This window comes from Lutjanus erythropterus, chromosome 20 (genome assembly GCF_056507025.1).
Source record: "Lutjanus erythropterus isolate fLutEry1 chromosome 20, fLutEry1.hap2, whole genome shotgun sequence".
Lineage (NCBI taxonomy): Eukaryota > Metazoa > Chordata > Actinopteri > Lutjaniformes > Lutjanidae > Lutjanus > Lutjanus erythropterus.
The window spans coordinates 1,956,773-1,981,194 of record NC_139336.1 but is presented as its reverse complement, the minus strand read 5'-3'; the positions used below and the strand labels follow the sequence as shown (position 1 = coordinate 1,981,194).

General features: G+C 38.8%; 1 protein-coding gene across 1 annotated transcript in view; it reads right to left on the bottom strand.

The window, feature by feature from the left end:
- Positions 1 to 24,422, bottom strand: part of slc27a6 (solute carrier family 27 member 6) — a 42,534-nt gene that overhangs the window by 2,744 nt on the left and 15,368 nt on the right. Inside the window, exons 4-9 of the mRNA XM_084746510.1 lie at positions 15,217 to 15,341; positions 11,811 to 12,005; positions 3,508 to 3,598; positions 3,219 to 3,417; positions 2,443 to 2,540; positions 1,386 to 1,516 (exon numbers count right to left, since the gene is read on the bottom strand). Coding sequence (XP_084602636.1) covers positions 1,386 to 1,516; positions 2,443 to 2,540; positions 3,219 to 3,417; positions 3,508 to 3,598; positions 11,811 to 12,005; positions 15,217 to 15,341 — 839 coding nt within the window. The remainder of the gene's footprint in view (positions 1 to 1,385; positions 1,517 to 2,442; positions 2,541 to 3,218; positions 3,418 to 3,507; positions 3,599 to 11,810; positions 12,006 to 15,216; positions 15,342 to 24,422) is intronic.

Here is a 24,422-nt window from a genome sequence, read left to right as displayed (position 1 = left end):
AATGTGAGAATACTTCAGCACAAGTAAAAGTCCTGCATTCAAGATATTACTGAAGTAAAAGTTTGTCTTATCAGCAATTTTTATTTAAAGTATCAAAAGTGAAAGAAGTCATTGTGCAGTAGAAAGTTCCCTGTCAGTGTTTTAAATATGGTGTATTTGGTTTAATACTGCTGCTGCCGATGTTGCAGGTTGTGTATTTTTTTCTCAGCAATACATTTTATTCTGTAAGATCATCACATTTGTAAAAAGCAGATATTAAAACTAACTTCCATGAGCTTAGAAGTAGAAGTACAAAGTTGCACAAAATGTAACAAAGAATAGTTCAGAACTGTTTTTAAAGGAAAGATTCAGCACTTTTCATGTGACTTAAGAACAGATGATCAGGTTTCTGTCAGGATCAATGTGTTTGTTGTTGTAATACTTATTTTAGCCACAAGAGGCACCACTGCACCATGTTATACATAGGACTGAGAGTGTTCACGTTTTCTTCCAGGTGAGTCTGAATTTCTGCAGACATTCTTAAAGACAATGTACATGTATGGATGTTTTTCTTGCCAAAAGAAAGACATGACATTAATGTTACATACCTTGCTAACACACATTTACAATAATTCAAAAAGTTTTATGTCTTTAAATAAACATTTTTTTCTCAGTCTACATAAATGCATCATTTGCTATAAGATCGTCATATGTTTGTAAAAAACATAAATGTAACTCTAAAAACTAAATTTTCATGATCTTAGAAATGGAAGTATAAAATTGCATAAAACGGAAATACTTGTGTAAAGTACAAACACCTTGAATTTGTACTTAAGTACAATATTTGAGTTGATAAACTTTGTTACATTTCAGCGCTGCTTTTAAATGGAATATTGAGCACTTTTCACATGGATCTGTAGTCAGTGTTGATGGGAAATGTAGTCAACTGAAGCAATAAATAAATATTGTCTAAGAAGTTCTCCTACTCGCGGTGCTGTACTGGCAGTGCCTACATGTACCAGGATGCATTGTGCCCAAGCTTCTGGCACCATGTCCATGTTGCCATGTATCACTATCCTAGCCTATAGCCAGAACCTAGGATCAGATGACAAAAATACTCATCCAGCACTGCAACCGACTACCCAGAGGAGGAGACTAGAAGTCTAAGCTGAAATAGTCTGTAGTTCTTCCTTAACACCAACAACATCTCAGTGACATCACTGGATGCAGGAAGAACAGATTTTGCAGCAGGTGAGCTCAGATTTCTCTGTCAATATAGCAACAGTGAGGAATGTATTGCTTCAATTGACTATATTTCCCATCAACAAGGATGAGAGGATGAAATCATCAGCAGCAGCGATCAGTGCTCCCACAGATCCAGTGTGTCAGCAGTCTCTGCTCGTTACCTGAAGCCTGATGAAGAGAGGACGAGCGTATGCTGGCAGATCCCTCAGCGCGTGCTCAAACAGTTTCTTCGCATCGAACGTCAGGCCTGGCCTTATAATCATGGCAGCCATTCCTGCTCTGCCCTCATTTCCTGTGGACAACATCAATGTTTTTTAAAAGATTTGTTATTTTGTTGCTAAGCAGGATTTGAGTAGTGGATGTAGAGATATCAACCATTCGTGAGAATCAGGATGAATCTTGTCCCACAAAAAAAAGGGAGAAAAAAAAAACACACACATATATATACATATATATATATATATATATATATATATATATATATATATATATATATATATATATATATATATATATATATATATATATAATATTGATACCAACACTCAAATTCCATTTTTTTTTTGGTGAAAATTTATTCTTCAAGGATTTATGATATATAGACATGCTTTGTGCTGGAAGGCCACCTTGTCCCAGACCTTCATAATATAAAATTAATAATACCTACTGATAACACAGGTGTAAAAATGTGCTATTATAATCATCTTTGTTTTAAAGTATTTTATGAAAATGAGGTTTGAGGTTGTGCCCTTGATTTCTGTCAGCTCTGTCAAAACATAATTTAATCAGGTGTAAAAGTGTTAGCTATACCCTAAGGACCCCTGTCTCACTTCCTGGTTTAAAAAAGGCAGGAATACTGTTCAAACACTGGTAAACTTTCTATTTTTAGACAAATTCTTTAAATAATATTTATATCAGATGTATCTCAACCATAACATGTCGACTCTGTAGTCTTTCTAAATCTAAGCTAAATAAGAATTATGGTTTAAAAATGTGTATTTTGAACTCCATCAGATTTTCCATCTGCTGGAGTTTACATCTACTTTCAATAAAAAAAAGAGGTCGGTCCGTTACAAGGTTTAATAGCCAAGAGTTTCTTTTGCATGCATTTCCAGTATAATTGAAGAGTAAAAATCACAAATCAAAACCCCATAAAAATACATTTTTCCCAGTTCTCATGAATGAGTGATTATATAAATAAAGACATGTTGAACATACCTGGTACTTCCACTCCGTACACGTTGACCTCTTGGATAAAATCCACCAGCCCAAGAGTCTCTGTGACCTCTGTCGTTGCTACATTTTCACCTTTCCACCTGAAAAAAATGATGATGATTAATTAACATGATTAACATAAAATAATATTTTAATGATTCCCCTATCAGGTCTGTGGATTTTTCTTTGCTTGGTTTTTTAGTCTGAATCCTACAGCTGTGGTTACTGGTGCTGGTAGATTAAAGAGGACATGCTGATACCGGACTCATAACTGAACTACATGACAAATACTTCTGCAACACATCCACTTCATGATCATCATTTCCTGTGAATCCATTATAAGCAGGAACACAGTGTGAATCCCTGGTGGGATGGACAAACTCCACCAGTAAAAAAGATGGTCAGATGCTGTAAGTGTTCTTTCGTGTTGTTTTTTGTGTTGAAGTTCATAATACAGCATGTGGCCCTCAGCTCTGGAGAGTGTGTAATGTGTGTGTGTTGCTGCTGTGTGTAAATGGTCTCTCTCTGATCTCTGTGGTCTCTGTGCCAGTGAATATCGAATAGCATTTTGACTTGAAATGCATCAGAATCACAGTATCAGAAAACATAATGTTGCAATATTCAAGTGTATCAATATTTTCTTACACCTCTACAAAATCCATGAAAGCAGAATTACCCCATTTTTATTTCATAAAGAATAACATTGGATTTATTGTCTGCTGAAATGCAACTGTCCCTGGCTTTCTTTTCAGAGGTGTGTATTTCTCGTCCCACTGTACCTGAAGGTGTCTCCCACTCTGTCTCTGAAGCAGATGAAACCCTCATGGTCTTCAGCCATGAGGTCTCCTGTGTTAAAGTAAGCGTCTCCCTTCACAAACACATTTCTCATCAGCTTCTTCTCAGTCAGCTGTTTGCTTCCAGCGTAACCAAAGAACGGGCTGAGGACGCTCACCTTGGACAGTAACAGCCCGGTGTCACCTGAGGACAACAGCAGGATACTAAGTTGAAAAGCAGTGCAAAGCATTTTCAGGTGAAGGCAACTTTGAAAGAGAAGAGCTGCACTCTTACCTTTTTTCACCCGCTGACAGAAACCGTATTGATCTTTCACTGGTTCATCTTTCACCATGTCATACTTCACCAGGTCATACTTGAACAGGAGCTGCACGAAAAGTGAAAAGTCAATATCATGAATCTAAACTCATTCATTAAGTAAGGTATAATATACAGTGAGCAGGTCATTATTGTGAAATAAATCGTGACAGGATGATGCAGGACCACAATAAGAAGCTTATTACATTGTTCCGTACCAAAAAACAATAGATTTGGCACACATTGTGTGCATTGTACATTGTTATGCACCAAACAATCTAGAATTTGACACAAAATATTAATTTGAAAATGATTTTAGTGATTTAACAATGATCCCTTCAGGGAGATTCAAGACCTCTCCACTTCCTGTCAGGATCCTGGATCACCCCGTCACAGTAATGACCTGCTCACTGTACATTATCCCAACAGACCTTAATATGCTGTCATTGACCAATCAGAATCAAGTATTTAACTTCATCTTAAATATCAGAAAAATCTTGGAAAATGTGATTTTGTTGTAGTGGTTGATTGCAGCAGGCCTAAAATTAAAGTACTTCCTACATGTCAGTAGTCTGGCAGTTCATGTTTTTGAGTTGGTCTTGAACGTCTCAGTTTATTTTAAATGACCACAGGGCGTTACCAACACATGCAGGCCTGGGCACAGTTATAAAGACCTATAACCAATCAGAGCAATGAAATATATGATGTAGCAGTGTTTGGATAATTTATAAGCAGCGCATAAAATGGCAGCAGAACAGAACAGTCACTAAAGTATGTTTCTGAAGACATTTTAACAAGAAATAATCAATGCAGTAACAGAATCAGAGAGTTAAACAGTTTGAGTTTTGGGAACCTGAGGTTGTTGTGCTAACAACACCTCAGGCTGCTCTGTTTGCTGAGTTGTCATGGAGATATCAGATCAGAATCAGAACAATACTTTATCGATTCCTGGAGGGAAATGATTCATGTTACAGATGCTCCTTTCAAGAATAGAAAAAAAAATATTGCATAGTGCAATTGGAAGAGAAAATATAAAAAACAGAACAAAGTGTATAAATATATGCAGTCTACCAAACATACACAGAGACAAAAAGGCAATAATAGATAATAAAACAGAAAACATACAGTAAATGTGTGTGCTTTGTTTTCCAAACAGTAATATACTGTTATTATACAGTTATTATTATATATATGTACTGCAGTAGAATAGAAGTAGAGATATAGAATAAGAAATAACAAACATAAGAATTATGTACACAATGTGCATTGTGAGATGCTGTTGAAAAGCTTGTGGTGTCACATTTTCTTACTTGTTTAAATTATTCACTCTAACTGAAAGATAACCTTTGTAACAAAGTGTGTTACTTCTACCAGGATTAAAACATATTTAAAGTCTCCATCCAGTCATGTTTGAACATTATAAAATGTTCTGCAAGAAGTAATAAATTGTGTCTGATATGTTTTGACTTGCAAAATAAGTTCAAATATCTTGTTTAATGTCTTACATAAAGTCTACAGCTTTACTATGTAAGAGTAATGAATATGCAAATAGTCCTACCCTCTCCACGCCCCCCCAAATAATTTTCTCCTGGTCTGCACTTTTATTTGGAATAGTTCCAGTTTGTAAGCATTCATTTTGAGTCTCTTCCTTTTCCCTCCATCTGCTATTTTGTCATTACAGTTCTGCTCATAAGTATCAGTAATCATGGTCGCACTACATGACAGATCCTGACTCTAAGCAGGCTAATACTGAAACAAAAGTATGGGAAAGATAAAACTTATTTTGATGTTTTTTAAGTTATCTTATATTTTATGCATTTTCATTCAAAATATTGAAATATTTTCAAAGTATTATATGATTAAATATTGACAAACCACTAGAGGGACCTTGGTACCACCAGAATCTACGTTCCAGTCCACTTTTCTTTAAATGACAGGCGCGACTTTTAACTTTTGACTCCATGTTACAGAACTAACAATCATCCTGTTATCTAAATTAAGATGTGTCCTGCAATGATTATGTTGTAGAAGTTCACTTTCATAACCATCTTATATAAAACTTACAAATGTACAGGCCAACAGGAAGGTCTAAGAATAGCGGAGGTCAGAGATTAGAGCTAAATACATGTAGCCACTCTTTTGTAACTCCTCTGATTAACAGGAGCTCCACAGACAAGCATTAGTGAAGCTAATACCCACTACAGCCACAAGAAAGCCACTTCACTGCTCATCCTCCCTAACAGACTTACAGCTTAATCACTACAACTAATTATTGAAGCTGACAGTCTTTACACAACTGCTTTACAAGTTTCACCACCACAGTAACATTAATACTTGTTATATGATCATAAATCATATTATATCATACTACTATTAACAGTATAATACTGTTACATTATTGTGTAGCTTTTGTTTTGTAGTCCATTGTATTGTGTTTGTTATTCTGAAAATATAAAGTGGGCTGGGATTATCAAATAACAGAAGCATTCTTTTACAATAGAGTAGCATTATAGTGTTGCATTGATTACTAATTGGACAAAATAAACATGTTGTATTAAATTTATATTCTATGACACACTGTTCTCAATTGGCTTAAAGGGATAGTTCACCCAAAAATGAAAATTCAGTCATTCATTATCTATTCACCCTCATGCTGATTGATGGTCAGGTTGATTTTTTAGTCCACAAAACATAAAATGCCTCTATACTGCTTGTCTGGTGTAATCCAAGTCTCCTGAAGCACCAGTATGTTGCATGCACACTGTCACCCCACACACACCCAGTTCAGACAGTGTGCACGTGAACGTGGCTCCAAGCTAAGGATCTACAGTGAAGATTCAGGCTAAAAACATGGTGTCAATACCTGTTTTTTAGTTAGCTTGACATGTTAGGGCCATGTTTACTGCTGTGATACATCAGCTTTTCTTTTAACAGAACTCAGTCAGTGTTTATGAACTGAGGACACTAACTGTTGAAGTTCTGAAAGTGACATTTTTTCTCATTCTTGCTTTATATATGATTTCAGGTGTGTTGTTGTATTTTGTGCTTCATAATGAACCACACATCTTCAGTGGGGGACACGTCTGGACTGCAGGCAGATCAGTCTACTGGTCGCATTACGTGGCTTTACTATGAAGCCATGCTGGATTGCAGCAAATGTTGCTCCAAATCCTGTATGAACCTTTCATCATTAATGGAGCCTTCACAGGTGTGACAGTTACCCATGATGCCATGGGCACTAACACACCCACAAACAGATGCTGGTAACAATCTGAACGCATCTTGCGTGGAGAGGTTTCTTTGGATTCTATGAACTTTTAACTGAACTTTTAATGATATCATAGATTATATCCAGAAATTCCTTGCAGTTGCGTGTTGAGAAACATTGTTCTTAAACTGTTGGACTTGTGTTATGTTTTTTGAGCATTCCACAACTTTCCAAGTCTTTGTTGCTGCTGTCCCCTTTTTGGAACACGTTGCAGGCATCAGATTCAGTGTATATTTACAAAAAAGGTTTATTAGTTTGAACACTAAATGTCTACTGTATTGAAGTGAATATAGGTTGAAGGGGACTCAGCTTAAAATCATGTTTGAAGAAAAATAGAGTGAAAATATCCTGTTGGAATAAACTACAGGAATCACGCTTTTCACACACAATTTGTTGTTACTTTGAAAACATTTTAAGTTTGCTAACTGTCTCAAAAGCCTAGAAAAGAAGACAAGATGGACAATTTAACTAGTCTTTTTGTGGATTTCTATTTTAGGTTATAATTATTAGATTTTTAAAAGTAATTTGTGGACTGTGTTGCAGACATTAAGGTCTGAAAACCTGTGGTAAGATATATGAATAGGTATTTTTTGGATTTGTGTCATTTGAAAATGTGTGTTGTACTATAAACATGCTTTGGGCCTATATTCATTTGTGGTTTCTTGTACAGCCATGCAGGCTGGGTGTGTTTATATGATACAATAATCACTAAATGATCATCATCGGAAATAAAACATGAAGGATAACAAAAATACATTATTCTAATATGTTTAATTATACTGTAAGATGTATCAACATTTCTCTGAGACAATCTCAACAAAACTGAAGGTTTTATGCCTCAGAAAGATAATTATTGTTCATGATACTGTGTCCACACCATGTACAGTAACCACATACAGTCAGCTGACTGACCCCTGAAACATCTCTCTGATGGAGGAAACTTGCTCCATCCTGGTTAATACATGACCTGACAGATCCCCTCTAATCTGTTTACCCCTCCCCCACCACTCACTCCAGTTCACTCCAGTAACCTGCACTTTAGGGGTCAAATTTAAGTCTTGCACACACGATGTGCCTGATTAGCAGCACAGCATAGGGAGTGAACCTGGGTAGGATATATGATGTATGAACATTTTCTTCAAAAAATATCCAATTGCAAGTAGTTTCACTTATATGTGTTATTAGAATGATCATTTTACATCGTTATCCTCATGATCATTGAAAATTAAATCTAAATTGTAACCACTGCTTTCAAGCAGGACATGTGGACATGTAGCTGCAGACCACACACATATATTTTGGAGATGTCCAAAAATCAAGGATATGGTTTGTGATGTTTGTGCCCAGGAGTTGTACAGGACTATACCTTGTTAATCTGGTAGAGAAAACAGTACTAAAGGAAGTACATGGTTCAGATTTCACTGGCTGCTAGTAGCAAAACAGTTACTAGATACTGATAGACAGGACTCTCCTATACAACGACAGTGGTTATGTGTAGTAGTGGAAATACATCTGATGAGGAAACAAACATCCATCCATCCATCGTCTTCTGCTCAATGGAATTGTCTTCACTTATCCCCGCGACCCGGCCCCGGATGAGCGGAAACAAACATATTTTAAAAATACAAGAAGACCAGTGTGAACATAAACAGGAAAAATGGACAATTTACAGATCCAGAAGAAACAACACCATTCATGAAAATGGAAGTGAATAGTAGGGTTGGGTGATTGGACGTAACTGCCCATTACTGGTTGTTTTCTTGAGTTTTTTGGGGGCCGATATTTGTCATTTTATTTTGGTAATGTACTGGTCTGCAGAGTGACAGGTGCTGCTCTCATCCAGCGGTGCAGGACACACCCACTCAGTGGGACCATGAGTGCACTGAGCCGGGTGACGAATGAGAGGAAAACAGCCTGCAGAGTCACACTCCTTCAACATGTAACACAGTGCATTAAGGATTTCATTTCACCAAACCAGAGTTGGTGATTGTTGGAAGAGTGGACAGACTAACAAAGACAGCTTTGGTGAGTTTTTCATGTTTTTCTGTCAAGTTTGAACGAAGTGTGTTTCACAAGGAGTTAAAGAGCCAGTTAAGCTTGTTAAGTCTGGAGAGAAACTTGAATTCTGAAGGTGTATGGTTGTATTTTTTGACAATGGTGAAAATTTAACATGTTGCTCAACCCTAGTGGCTTTGTTATGTTGTACATTGGCCATGTTTCTGTCCTTCAGAAACTCTTTGATTTCACTGAATGTTACCTCCACATGGGCAAAACTTGCAGAAAGAATATAGTTATTACAACCAGAGAGAAGCTGATTGAGCATGTACACCATTATGCTGCTAATATTTTCCTTTTGAGCAGGTTATGAAAGGTTTACATCTTCCCCTCTCAACCTGACTGAAAACTCCTTCTGATTGGACCAGTCTCTTCTATTAAGGTGGTTCCGTGAGGCATGTTTACTCTGATTGGGCTGATTCTTCTGATTATTAGGGTCCATGTAAATGCAGCTTATTTGCACCCACATGTAAGAGCAAAACATGAGTGTGAATTGTATGCTGTACATTCCTAAACTGTATATTGCACTCTAAGGAGTAAATGCAGCTGGATAGTTTCACCCTGAATAACTTCTGCTGGACTCGTGTCAACAAGACGTTACTGAAATGCTCTCACAAGTATGCAGAAGCGTAGAAACAGAACTGCTGCCTGACATGCACAGCATTCCTTAACACTTTCTTTCTCACTCACACACACACACTAAGACACACCCACTGGGTCAGCAGTGTACTGGCAGAGACGACAATGATTCATTCCTCTGAGTAATTCTTGGAAAGTGTAATGCGGATGTGTGTATGCAGCTCCATGCTTTCTATAAACACAGATCCTCCACTTCACCAAAAACTCCTGTTATACAGTACAGTCATACAGCACATTCTCTTCTATGTTTTTTTGTGTGATTTTGGCCAATGTGGACAAAATCAAACTTCCTGATACTGACCAAATACTTTGATAATATTTTCAATATTTATCAATATTGTGGCAGTATTGAAGGGATGACCACTGGCGCTTTCACAACATATTAACACAATGAGATTTTTGATAAATAATAATCAGTAATGTGGATATAATGACTTAGGTGGTAAAGGCAAATGACAGAACAGCTAGTTCACAAAAATACATCACTTTACCGTGATGAAGTTTTCCAATCTTTCCTTCTTCCTCACAGTATTTTTTCTCTCTTAGCACTCCTTCAGTCAGACTTTTCAGAAATCAAGTTGAGGCTGCAGTCTTTCTTTATTTCCTCTCTTATTATTGAGAGGCTTAATGCAGTAATTCAGGCTGAGTTACTTCCAACTCTGGTTCCACTTGTTTAATGGCTTAAGATTCTTGGACTTAGTTGTGTTTGAAAGAGCCACCTTGGTTTCTATTGAGAATTACTTGAGGAGATTGGTGTCCTCAGTGCTGCTCACTCTCAGACATTGCAACTGGACGTGTTAAAAGTGTTGTCTCATATCATGATATAATAATAATATCGATAAATTGCTCAACCCTAGTTTTCTTCTGCCTTTATTTGTTAATTTTGTTACAAACATGTAGGCTTGTTCATGCACATGCACATACAATTTGTATGAGAAATGGTAGAGTGATGGATGCTGCACAGAAACAGCCCCCCCACCAGGCAATTGGAAGTTTGGTACCTTGCTCAAGAGCACCTTGACAGTGCCTAGGAGGTGAACTGGTACCTCTCCATCTACCAGTCCACTCCAAATGTTTTGGTCCAAGCTGGACTTGAACCAGTTACCCTCCAGTGTCCAAGCCAAGTCTTTACGGACTGAGCTACTGCTGCCCCATGATTGGTGTACATTGTCCATATTTTTCATAACAGTCAGCATGAATTTAAAAACAATGAGTTAGTCCACATAGGGAGCAGTTTGTGGTGGACAGGTGGGTAAAACAGGAATTCCACGAAGGAGACCTGGATTTGGTTCCTGTGCAAGTCATGCTAAAACTGAGTGTCTCATTAAGCGTCCACAAAGATCTGAATGAAAATAAAATGGTCATAACTATTAGTAAACCTAGTTCACCCATTTCTGACTGTGTAGGTGTTGCAAAACACTTTTTGATTGACAGCTCCCTCAGGAGTACCAACACAGAAGCTGAGCAATGCACTGCTGTGGACAGGGTCAGCTGCAAAATGTATTTTAGACACATAAAAAAAAATAACATCAGCATCCACTATATTTAGAATATTTTCACTGTTTTACCTACTTTTCTGATGCCTCCAAAGCCACCAGACTCCTTTTTACCACAGCTTTAATCTGTTAGTTTGTTTGTGTTATTGTGTGACTTCAGTGTTTTGGACTAATGGTACTGGCAACACATCAAGGCAGAATTAGACCAGCAGCTCCTGTGTTCTGTGTGAAAAATGACTTCTTTTGTCAAAAAAGTGTGGTGGCTTTGAAGACAAAAGAGATGACAGCTTCAGTTTCAGTTTGAGCTACATGTAAAGTAACAAAAATATTCTAAATATAGCGTGGTGTTGATTTCTGTGGGGTAAAACCACTGTGTTTGTCAAACGAGTCTGGAGCAATGTCTTTGAGTTGATTCAGACTCAGGTAAAGAGAGGATTAGTGCAACAACATGGATTTTGTTATGATTGGGTTGTGAAATGAAATGTGTAATTTTCAGAATAAATGTCTGAGCATAACCACACCCAAACACAATATCATTAAGTGTACAAAAACTACCAATATTCCAACTACCAATATTTGAACATTGGATTAAAAACAATCTCTATTCCTTTTTAGATGCTTACTAATTTGTATGTAAGACCCTAAATTACATAGAAGGTTGTTGTGGATTTGGCTTTCCAGTGGCTTTAAGGAAGTAGTTATTTTAACCCAAGCAACAACCCTTTCCCAAACTAATCAAGTAGTTCTGGTGCTTAAACCTAAACAAGCTTTATTTTGAAAGTGTAACCAGATGTTGCATATTTATCACTGCTGACTTCACTCACCCTGTAGATGAAGTTGGAGCGGCCCACAGTTCCAATCTTGCCGATGTGATTAAGGAAACACAGGTTTCCCTCAGTGGAGCCGTACACCTCGCACATCTTAACGCTTCCAAAGCGACTGTGGAACTCGCGCCAGACGTCCTGCCTCAACCCGTTCCCGACGCCCATCCACACCTTGTGGACTTTATCCAGCTCTGTCTGATGGAGAGACAAGGATGTGAAGAAATGAAGACAGAAGAGATCTGACAGGTGACGACTGATCACTTCTGAATGGTGTGTAAGTGCTTGCAGTTAAAGCATATGTTCTATAAATACATGTTATCATTAAGCTGTCTCACTGGAACACACAGGAGAAGTCAGTTATACATGGGCTGTCAAACTGCAGATCTCAAAAATAAAACTCTAGTGTGTTTGTGTCACAAACAAAAATACCATGAATAAAATCTGACACTGAAGAGCATAAATCTATCACAACAAAAGTAGCCTTTTATCACATATTCACACACACACACACACACACACACACACACACACACACACACGCCAGTAGTTTCCACTGACTATGGAAATGCAGACAACTGAATAATATAATGTGCTCGAAATAACCTGCAAAAAATAATTTCACAAATTAGCTTTTTCAATTTTATCAATATACATTTCAGTGCAGAGATAATGTTCTTATATGGTTTTGTTAATTGTGACTTTCATTGAAGTTTAAAATTTTCAATAAAATGGAAATGAAAAAGTAGTGGAACTATGAGGAAACAGGAAAATAATGTACAATTATGTTTTTTATAAATCCATGTACACTGATCAGCAACATTAAAATACCCCCAGAATATAGTAATGTTGTGTAGGTCGAGGTTTGGACTCCACAGACCTCTGAAGGTGTCCTGTGGTATCTGGCACTAAGACCTTAGCAGCACATCCTTTAAATCCTGTAGGTTATGAGGTGGAGCCTCCAGGCAACCTTCCATTTCTCCATTGTCCAATTCTGACCATTACCTGCCTACAGTAGGGGCTTTTAATGATAGTCAGGTCAGCATGGGACTAATATGCAGCCCCATACACAGCAAGCTGTGATGCACTGTGTGTTCTGACACCTTCCTATCAGAGACAGCATGACACTTTGTGCTACAGTAGCTCCTCTGTGGGATTAGACAGACTAGCCTTCACTACCCATGAGCATCAATGAGCTTTGGGCACCCATGAGCCTGTTGCCAGTTCACTGGCTATGCTTCGTTAGTCCACTTTTGGGAGGCATTAACCACTGCATATCGGGAACCCCCCCACAAGTCCTGTCGTTTTGGAGATGCTCTGATCCTGACGTCTAGCCATCAGTTTAGCCCTTGTAAAAGTTGCTCAGATCCTCACACTGCCTGTTTCTGGCTTCCAATACATCAATTTAAAGAACCGACTGTTCACGTACCGCCTAATACAACAACAACAGCTTGACAGGTGCCACTGTAGCAAGATCCATCTATCCATTATCTGTAAGCGCATGTCCTTGAAGGGTCGTGGGGGTTACTGGAGTCTATCCAAGACAGTCAATATTACTCAGCTGTCAGTGGTTTCAGTGTGGCAGCTGATCAGACATGTGATTTAGTGTGAAAAGCAACTGAACTTAAACTGACCATCAAATAAAGGTCATGCTTATTAGTTCTGTACAGTTTTCAGTAACCTGTCCCAAAAATACCAGAGCAAATGAACAGTTTGTTTATGCTTACAGAGTATCAGTACAGCTCACATCACCTAACACAACAACCACTGTTCTACAGAGGTTGTCTTCTCTCAACTCACAAATGCTATTAAGACTAATGATGGCAGTGAAGGCCTAAAGGTTAGAGAAGCCAGCTTGTGACCAGAAGGTTGTCTGTTCAATCCTCCAGACCAGAAGGATAAATCTGGGTGGGGAAAGTGACCACACCACCACTGCGGAAGGGAACCTCAATTAGACTGTATGTGTACTGAGCAACTTGTGTTGCCCGGTACAAAGTGAGGTTGTAGCCAAGGAGAAGTATCACCCACACCTTCATTTCATTTCATTTCCTGAATCAAATAACATTAACACTATTCATTCAAAATGGGACCACAGATAATGTTTTCAAAAAACATTTAAAGTTTATTAACTCATTTTAAATGCTTTTTTGTTGTATAGTAATAAAAAGAAAATTATCTCGTATAAAATCTAGGCAATGGTCAACTGCAGAATCCAAAAATGGAGAAAAAGATGGAGATGCAACAACTTCCATCGTAATTCAGCATCTGAAGTTACACAAAGAATGGTAGGCCAAGGCTCTGTGCACATGTGCAAATTATGAGTTGTTCAAGATCCAAAATTCAAAGTTTAGGACTTGGGACTTGACCCTGGACTTGTCAGTCTTGATCTGGGACTTGAGTGCAAAGACTTATGACATGAAAACAATGACTTGTTCCCTCATCTGGTTGTCAGTAATGAGTTTTATTTGTATTGTTAGCTCACTGTGCACAATGACAGCATACAGGCAGTAATTAGCAGCCATGCTTGTGTGCACACATTGACCTTGTGAACATGTGCTTATGCGCTGGACGTGTCTACTGTCCATCTTTAATTTGCCAATCATTGATGAGGACAGCCAAGGCCAGCCTTCCGCCCACACAGCCAAATAACAGAGGGACAGTGGACAAAGAGGACTTTGAGTCCAGCCTGAAGAAGGAGCGAGCTCTGCCCTCATGCTGTGTGTGTGTGCATGTCTATGTGTCCACCATGGGAAGACGCAGACACTAAAACAAAGACCCTGCTTGTCTGTCTGCTATAGTTGCACACAACGTTACTCCCATGATTCCCAAGTAGCAGTGAGTGTAGAGGACTCTACTGTAAAGAGCACTGAGGCTTTTTTCCTTTGCTCTGCTCTAACTGACTCGCTCTGTCATTCATTAAGTATATATTGACTGAATGGTGGTTGATCTGTTTTGTTTGCAACAATTTATCAACTAATTGATTATTAATCGACTATTAAATTAATCGCCAACTTTTTGATAACCACTGCTTTCTTTATTCCTCTCTGACAGTCAACTGAATTTCTTTGGGTTGTGGACAAAGAAGATATTTGAGGATGTCATCTTGAGCTTTGGGAAACATTGATCAACATTTTGCCCCATTTATGGGCCAAACAACTGATCAGTTAATTGAGAAAATAACCAGCAAATTAATAAATAATGAAAATAATTGTTCGTTGCAGCCCTAATGTGATACCATGGTATCAAGTCATGGTGATATAGGAGATAAGAAAACATTAGGATATTTTGATGACCAGTGGTTTGGATATCAGTCCATCAGAATCATATTCATATTTATTTACATATTTATCAGCTTAAATTATGAGTAAAAAACAAGAATGATTATTAGCAGTGTCAGCAGAGTGATTACCTTGGGCTGGTTGCAGAGGTATCTGCAGAGCTCACCAATATACTGGAAAATTGTCACATCATGTTTCCTGCAGTCATTCCAGAACTGAGAGGCTGAGAACTTCTTCTTCAACACGCAGGTCGCACCTAAAACACAACACACAGCAATGTCACTCACTTCACAACTACAGGATAACACTACCATATTATCCTGTTTTCAATGCTGGATAATTATATCTACTCCATATATTTACATAAATATGATAAATGTGGTCCTCCTATCATATTTAAAGATTGGCATTAGGGCTACACAATAAATCACAATTGCAGCTGAATTGCAATATGACCAAGTGAAATAAATCGCAGAACCAGAACAAAATCTCCAATTTTTGAAAAAGGAAAAAATCATTATAATGAGGCAGTGTAGTGCTGCAGAGATGACCTGCCCTAAAAATCTTGTTCTTTTTCAGTCTTTTTTAACAAATTGTGCAGCCCTAATTGGCATTTCATTTGCAAATACAACATAGGGTATATTAACCAGTCGCGACAGTGTGGCTGGCATTATTTTCACCTTGTGATGCTATGTGGGTCATCAAGGCCAGTCCTGAAGACACCTTCTGTAGTGGGAACTAATACTTTGGCAGATGTTTATATGTCTGTCTGTCCAAAACGGGTGTAGTCTGACCAACCAGCAACCTCGGAGAAGTGCTAACTGCAGTTCCTCAAATGTCCACTTGAGGCTGTCTCCAAAAGTGAGTCAATCCCCATAGACAGTCATATTAAAATGTTCAACTTTAAAGAAGAAATAAACATATTTACAGTCTGGTACAAAAACAGTTTTGGTCTCTTTACTTAATAAGAGTAATGACATGACAACTGCATGGGGGCTGAATTTGTCGATAAGTCACCAGTTTAGATTATGTTAAAGCTTAAATATATGCATATTTAATGGTTGCCCACTTGGAGTAGCAGATGGATGACATCACAGGTAGCTAGCTGCTAGGCAGTCGCTTTATACAGCCGCCTCAGCTCCACCCAGGCTGGCACTACAATGATGGAAAGAGCTGGAGACACCACACAGAGTTTCATCACAACTGCTCACACACCTATGGGTGACATCACAGTTGATGGGCATTTTCATAATGGGCACAGCTGATTTGAACCATGCCAGAATACAACTGCCACCCCCCTCCCCCATTGGTCAGTGTTCACACTAGTAATGTTGCTCCATGCCCAAGCACACTTGTGTATGTACACACTCTGACACAGCAGGTGGCAGTATGCACCTAGTTGGTTTGTGATCTGCCAAAAAATGCGTCTACATCATCAACTAGGCAACATTTCTTTATGTCTTGGCCACAAAACAGTAAATGCCAAACACAAGATCTCAGATGTCATACAATGGAGTAATTTAACTGCTGATGCTAATGTTTGGAGATGTTGTCAGTGACAGCCCTCTCGCTTGCATTCCTGCATCTTCCTCTATGGCCTAGCGGCTCAGAGGATGAGATGGTCCAGTTGCTTTCACACCCATTGTGGACTGTGCCTGAGTATGAAAAAAAAAGAAAAAAAGAAAAAACATGCTCCAGACTACCTTCTGAAACAGTCTCGGGCACGGATCAATGAACCAAATGAACACAGTGTTCGCACTTATCAAATGAACTGGACTTTTGGGTCAAGTATGCTCGGATCTGTGCCAAGGTCCCTAGTTTGAAAGCCCCCTATGGTTCAACCATGAGTACTGAGTACAATGTAATAATGTAGTACTGAGTACTGAGTCCTCATGGGTCAGAATGCTACCTGTTGACAGGTGTCATGCCTGGTGTGGTCCCATCACAAGATGGTCTGTAGTTGAAATATTTGGATGACAGAGGTATCCAGGAGTCTTAAACAAGTGGTGATGTAGAGCATTATTGTTTAAATCTCTTGTTCCTTGAAGAAGATCACTGAACTCACAACACAAGGCTGAGGTCTATTCACTAAATGTTCGAAACAAACTTGTTTTTAGAAGCGTAATCTGAACATGCTCTCAGTATTTCTATGTGTTACTAGAAGTCAGACAGGAAAGCCTGCTGTCACTCAGTGGATTTAACCTTTATGTGCACTTAAGTAACCAGGTTACACAGAAACCAGGTTACACTTTGACATGCACTGCAGTAACCTGGTTATTAAAGGCTGATTCCCGCAGGATAGGATTCAATTTCACAATTCATCAAGGGACTGGGACAGGGCAGGAAAAAAAGTCAAAAAGTTAACATATAAATATGCAGTACTTAAATACATAAATGCTATTTTGAACATTACGCATTCTGTTGCTCGGTTGTCTTTTTTTATTCTCTGCTATCTGCTCTGGTTGGGGCTTCCCTGACCAGCACATGACATGTGGACTCTGAAAAGTGCCCTGAGTTAACTTTGTTAGGATTTGGCACTAAACAAATAAAAGTGAATTGGATTGACAGGAATGTAATGGGATGGGACGGATTCTTCTGGGATAGAGGCAACACAGGAGTCAAAATCAACTGCCATGTCACCCTCCACTGTAAACCCTTGTATAAATGCTGCAGGTCAGTTACCACATTCTACCCAACTAGGCTGCACAATTAATCAAAATATTACTGAGGTCTCAATATATGTAATATATAAGAATAAATGTGTGACAAACAACATGATAAGAGAGATATGAGATGTCCTGGCCGACAAATCTTTTTCTCCAGATGTTTGGTGCTGACCACAACACATCACATCTTCATGAATATATATTTTTTTTCTCTATGAAAATGAAACTTGAGTTAGGGATAATTATTCCCACTAATTGTGAATCATATCACAACTGCAATATCTGCAAAAATAATCACAATACAGTGGGCCTATTTTATTTTATTTTTTTACCTTATCATGCAGCCGCACACCCCACACCTTTATTTTGAAAGTGTGTTGTACTTCCTGATTTTTATTTTTATTTTTATTTTTATTTTTATTTTTTTTTTGTAGAGTGGACCTTTACCTTACAGCCACACAGCAGTGTGTGACTAATGAATAGTCAAATATTTATCAGTAAAAACAGATTTATTTAGACCTCTGCAGGTGATGTTGTGTGTCAATTTTGTTCAGACTTTTGACGGAATTATTTGAAATATGAGGTTGATGTAATGCCCTCTGCTGTCGTGCACATGTGTACTAGTAAAAAGCTCATTAGAAATGTTTATGGTAGAGAAATCAGCACTCTCAAAAAGAAATCAACTCAGTGAAATGAGGTTTCTCTGATCCCCTGCCTACACCCACTGCAGAAAGCATTTACATGACAATTCAAAACTCACTTTACTAGAGAAAGCTGACTGTAGCCACCTTATGAATATGAGAGAATATGACAGCAGTTTTATAGTGAAATGTACACTGAATTCTAACAGAAATCACGACAGACATGAGTTACTTTATTTGTGTAATATTTTGCTCTGGTTATTACTGAGGATTGTAGTGATGCTACAACTCCTAGTGATACTTCTGCAGTCCAGCCGTGTGTGTGTGGGCATGTATGTGCAGTTGCCAAAAATATAGTTGTATAGTTGTATAATAACTGTTTAAAGATCATGTACAGCAACAATAAATGTGTGTTCTGAGTTTGTCACACCATAGAAACATGTTCTTAACCATCCAGCCAAATTTGAATGATTAAGAAAAGAACTCTATGTATATAAAATTAGGTCTCAGCCTCACAAAAAACTTCTCTGCTCTGAAATGCTGGGAGTGTGTCCACTTCACTGTCTCAGTGTCAAAGACCACTACGGCCTGAAAACAACCTGACATATAAACGCTCCATCTAGCAGCTTTATAAGACATGTTTGAGCCACCAGAGCCAGAGGACGGTGACAGGATGTTTTTTTTCTTCTGTGTCAGGTTGTTGGAACTGAAGTGAGCCAAAGTAATTTGGACTGAGAGAGTCACTGAAGGTACGTTTGTAACCAATAGAGAGGGTGAGAGGAGGGGAGGTAGGGTCGTTCCTGTGTCAGTCTGTGGGGCTTATATGGTGTTGGGGGACCTTGGCTCCGGCACGTCTCCAAGCCATGTTTCAGGCTCCAATTCCAATTCCAAAATTCATTACTTTACGTTTTCAGCAACTATGTTCTAACATGCAGAATGTATTTAGAAGAAAAACTCCCCTTTTCCTTTACGAGAACTTAAAGTAAAGTAGGCTTTCTGATCAAATCCACAATGTGTTTTCATATAGACTCTTATATGTGCAAAAATGTGGAAAATCGAGGAAAACAATACACCAAGCCAATAAAGTGAAAGAATGACAACAACTGAGGCAGAACCCTTTTACTGCCCTCCCTAAATGGATGCACTCATTCCACAAACAGAAGTGGAAACTTTATTTACTCACAGCACAAACAGATGTACCGCAAATGTCAAAAGAACACGTTACATCTTACTGACGTCTTTTCAAAAACTGAGGGACAAAGTACCAAGTGTGGCAATATAATCTGTGGTCCACTTAACTAATCTGTGGTGAAAGACAAGGACACCATGTCTGCCAGTGTTACCTTGTTGTGTTAAGGTTAAAAGGCAGCTGGTGTTCTTTTGGTTTTATACAACTTCATCTCAGTCCTGTGAGGACATTTTTCATCAATGGACAAGAAAAGTTCAAGTTTAATTTATCTTTGATGAGTCAGAAGAATTAATTGTGTCTTGAAAGAGAGGAAACACCACCTTAATGGGAGGTTTTGGGAAGTTTTTTATCGACCCATGATACAGATTTGAACAGGTGGAGCACATTGATCAAATTCAAAATGAATCGTCTTGGCAGTCGATATATACACATTAACACGTGGTTCAGGAAATTTAAAGCACTGTCATAAGGTTTGAGTGGCCTTTCATATTTTGTGTTCATGTTGTTCCCATCTTCATTTTTATTTTCACACAGACCTAACAACAGGTGTGCTGCCATTTCTGAAAGTTATTCTGACTTGAGAACACAGTCTGTGTCATCCTAACTTGGGAAAACTTTAAGGGTTAGGTGAAAGAGATCTAGGGTTAGGGTTAGGCTAAACCTAACCCTAGACAGGTCTGAAATAGTTAAATTTCTATCTGAAGATAAGACAGGATGTTTTCCTGAATGCAGTTAGGAAACATGTTTCTGTAATACCAAAAATTTTAAAGTCATCCTAAGCTGAGATCAGAGAAGATTTCAGACTTGAAATGAGGCCCCTAGTCTGAAGTCTAAAGTCTAGAGTCTAAAGTCTACATGTGACAAATGTGTACAAAGTTTAGAACATTTCAGCATCACTGGCACATCCTGTGAGGATGCTGAGAGGACACTGAACTCTCAACTTTGGTAGCAGTTGGAACAAATGCAGAAACCAAGGTCTCATCAATAGGACAGCCGATTAGAATCTGCTGGCTTTGCAAAACCATTATGTAACTGGTCCCAGCAGATGGCTGCCCACCAAAGAATCTGAATCCACTTGAGGTTTCTGCTCTTAAAAACAGGTTTTTCCTCTGCCTCCCTAGTTCTTGCTCTTGGTGGCAGAAGTTGCAGAAGTCTCTGTAATATTATAAAGAGTACAGTCTATACCTGTTCTATATGAACAGTGCCCTGAGGTAACTTCTGACATGACTGGCAGCTATAGACATAAAACTGACTTAACTATGAAAGGATTTTTAGCTGCTGACACATTCATCATCTACTCCATTAAAACATTATCTAAATGCTAATATGAATTGGATCTTTGACCTTTCTATGAAAGGTGGAAAATAAGCAACAATGACCATGAACAATAATAATCTTCTCCATAATAGTCCCAGTGTCCACATCCTGTTCTGTAGCCTCTAATTAAGCTGCTAGTTGAAGTGAAACAGCGGGTCAGTCCTCAAAGTGGTCACGTACGCTGTGCTCAGTGGACACTGTCTGCAGGCCTGAATGAGAGAATTACGTCACTGTACCGAACACAGGACTCAACTCATATGATGGTAAAAACATTCATGTAGTGAACACACACATCTTCCTGTCACTGTCAATCTTGGAACAGACCATCAGTCCATTTTGTGCACAAGTTTAGAATAAATCCTCTTAAGTTCAAAAGATAATCGTATATTATACATATATATTATACCACGACTGCGAGTATTGTGTATCTCCCCAAAGGCAGAAAAGCAGTAATTTTACCTCACAGAACATGAGAGTTGATGATCCATCACAGCCTCATGTACCCATGTTTGTACCCAACTCAGAATTCTGTCAGTTGAATTAGACTTGGCTGTTCAATATTGAGATCTATTTGTTCCTTTTTTCCACTTCAGTGCAACACTGAGCTCCTTCATCAGCCTAGAAAAGTGTTTCACCAGTAAGACATTAGAGAAAGTAAAAGTGTTTGTCCTGCTGGTCACAGTTCAGGTATAAAAACATCACAGAGAATCTCCCTTGTGCTGCTGACAGTGTGCTAGCTGCTGCAGCGCTCCGTTTCTATCACTTTTCTCTGCTTCCATCACAGCTTGTTGTGATTTAAAGAGAGATAGTTGCTAGATGTTTAGATTTCTTCTGACAAATCTTACAACATACACCAAGTATAAAATAATCAGTCTTTTAAAATCCCAGCTCCAAAAAAGTTGGGGTGTTGTGCAAAACATCAATAAAAACAGAATGCAATGATATGCAAATACTGTTTGACTTGTGTTCAACTGACTACAGTAAAAAAGACAAGATATTTAACCTTTAAACTGATTAACTTTGTAACTTGTTTTTGTAAATATATTCTGAATTTGATGTCTGCACTGAAATTCAAAAGACTGTCAAAACTGTGGAATACTCAAAAGCACCTGTTTGAAACATTCCAACATACACACCCTATATTCTACAAAATATAAAACAGAGTATGAATTGAGGCATATAAGCCACAGTCTGAGACTTGTTGAAAGGTCAAAATTAATCATAGCACTAAATGGGTGTGATACTCATACAAACAAAAGGTCTAATACAAAATTGTTGTCATCACACAACAGGTACCGTGGCAGCATATCCATGTTTAATTGCTCTGTGTGTGTGTGTGTGTGTGTGTGTGTGTGTGTGTGTGTGTGTGTGTGTGTGTGTGTGTGTGTGTGTGTGGTCTTTGTCAGCACTATACTCCTCTGCTGGCAGTGTTCAGCTCTCATGGTCAGTCTGGGGTTCAGGCTACTATAGTCTAACCAGACAATCAGAAAAGCCATATCTTAGTTAGCTCCATTACATTAAAAAAAATCCACAAAACACACAAATGGGATTAGTATTATGGAGAGGTTCTATACTTCATTAGACTACCATCATGATGAGAGCAGACAGATTAAATGACAACATTCTCCTGATGTGTTCTGTACAGAAATGTTGTTTTCATCATTAATTTCCATGAAGTTAATTTTAAACTAATGATGTAATTCGCAGTAGCCTCAAAGTAAACTATACTGCAACTGTCCATTTGAAAAGCATAATGTTGGCCTAATAAAGCTAAAACTGTGTCAGGATGAATGGAGCATCACCAAGGGACAGCTTACAAGTGGTTCAGACCAAACTTCTAAAGGTGAACCTTTCAGAGGGTATAACTTAGCTAAGGAGACTCTGGGAAACAGGGTCCAGATTGTTTTCACTAATCATGGATGTCATGTCCTCCAGGCTAAAGAGGAAAAGGACCATCCAGATTGTTACCAGCACAAACTTCAAAAGACAGCATCTGTGATGGTATGTGGGTGTGTTTGTGCTCATGGCATCATGGGTAACTGTCACATCTCTGCCATCCAGACGACGTCTTTTTCAGAGACGTCCCTGCTTATTTCAGTGAGACAATCCAAAGACACATTGTGGATGTGTTCCAACAGTGTGTCTTCATAGTAAAAGAGTTCAGGTACTAGACTGACCTGCCTGTAGTCCACACCTGTCTCCCATTGAAAATGTGTGTTGCATTATGAAGCACATTCTCTTCTCTTCTGGCACTCGAGGAAGGCGAACGCTTTTTCTCTCGCTCCCTCCCTGCCCTTATCTGCCCTGCTATTGCTCTCTGTCCTGTGCTGTCTCTGTCTAAACTTTCCCGGAGCCTCTCTCTGCATTTTCCTCCAAAACCAAAATGATGGATCTGGTCAGCTGGTCTCTCAATACAATCGACCAAATTTTCTCCACAATGAAGATGGGTAAAGGAGAACCCGCCTGCCCCAACGGAACGTTCACAGCCGGTTACACGATGGACTCCTGGGAGAAGTGGAGGATCGTGTGTCTGTCTGTCCTTTCCGTGGAGGATGTTGAAGACGCATACATAATTGGATTTATGATTTCAGGCTTTCTGCTGATTGGTCTTAGCGGCTTCCTGACTTATTGCAAAAATAGGAAGACACGGGCGGCAATTGACAAGCTGCTCGCCTTGAACGAGGGAATGTGCAGGGCTGCCAGCACTCGAACTCAAGCGATTTGTGAGCTCAATCGCAAACTGGATGTGTTTCCTGAGCTCCTTCGCGAGATGGGTACCAACTTGGAGAAGCTGTCGGTTCGGCTGAATCTGGCCACCAATTCGGACATATTGAAGCAAGCCACCGGGAGACTCAGAGAGACTCAAGGGCAGACAGGAAAATTCCTGTTTCGGCCCGTCCCAAAACAAACTGTTATCTCCATCGGCTCCCAGACATAACGGCCTTCTCAAGGACGCTTTTTTCTCCACTCTCCTGGATGTTTCTGCAGACAAGATGCTCCGACCACCACCTCTTTCTGGGACATTCACCCTTACCCTTAACTCAACGCCTCGCCTTTTTTTTTTTTCCTCTTCCCCCCCTCCCGTTTTCATTTGTTTTTCATCTAAGTAAGTAGAGCGCCGGGATCGGCTGCATCGTGGTCCTCCTGTCCCTGTCCTCCCACGTCAATTATTCGTACTGTCTTTGTGCTTCTGTGTCCTCTGGGACGGGTTGTAACCAAAGGTCATTTCGTTGCACTTGTGTAATGACAAATAAAGATTTCAATACGACAACAGAGACCCCGGACTGTTGAGCAGCTGAAGCCGTATATCAAGCAAGAACAAGAAAGAATTTCACTTTCAAAACTTCAACAATTAGTGTCCTCAGCTCCCAAACACTGACTGAGTGTTGTTAAAAGAAAAACTGATGTATATTTACAAAAAAAAATAAAGTTTATCAGTTTGAACATTAAATATCTTGTCTTTGTACTGTATTCAAGTGAATATAGGTCGAAATGATTTCACAAATCACTGCATTCTGCTTTAC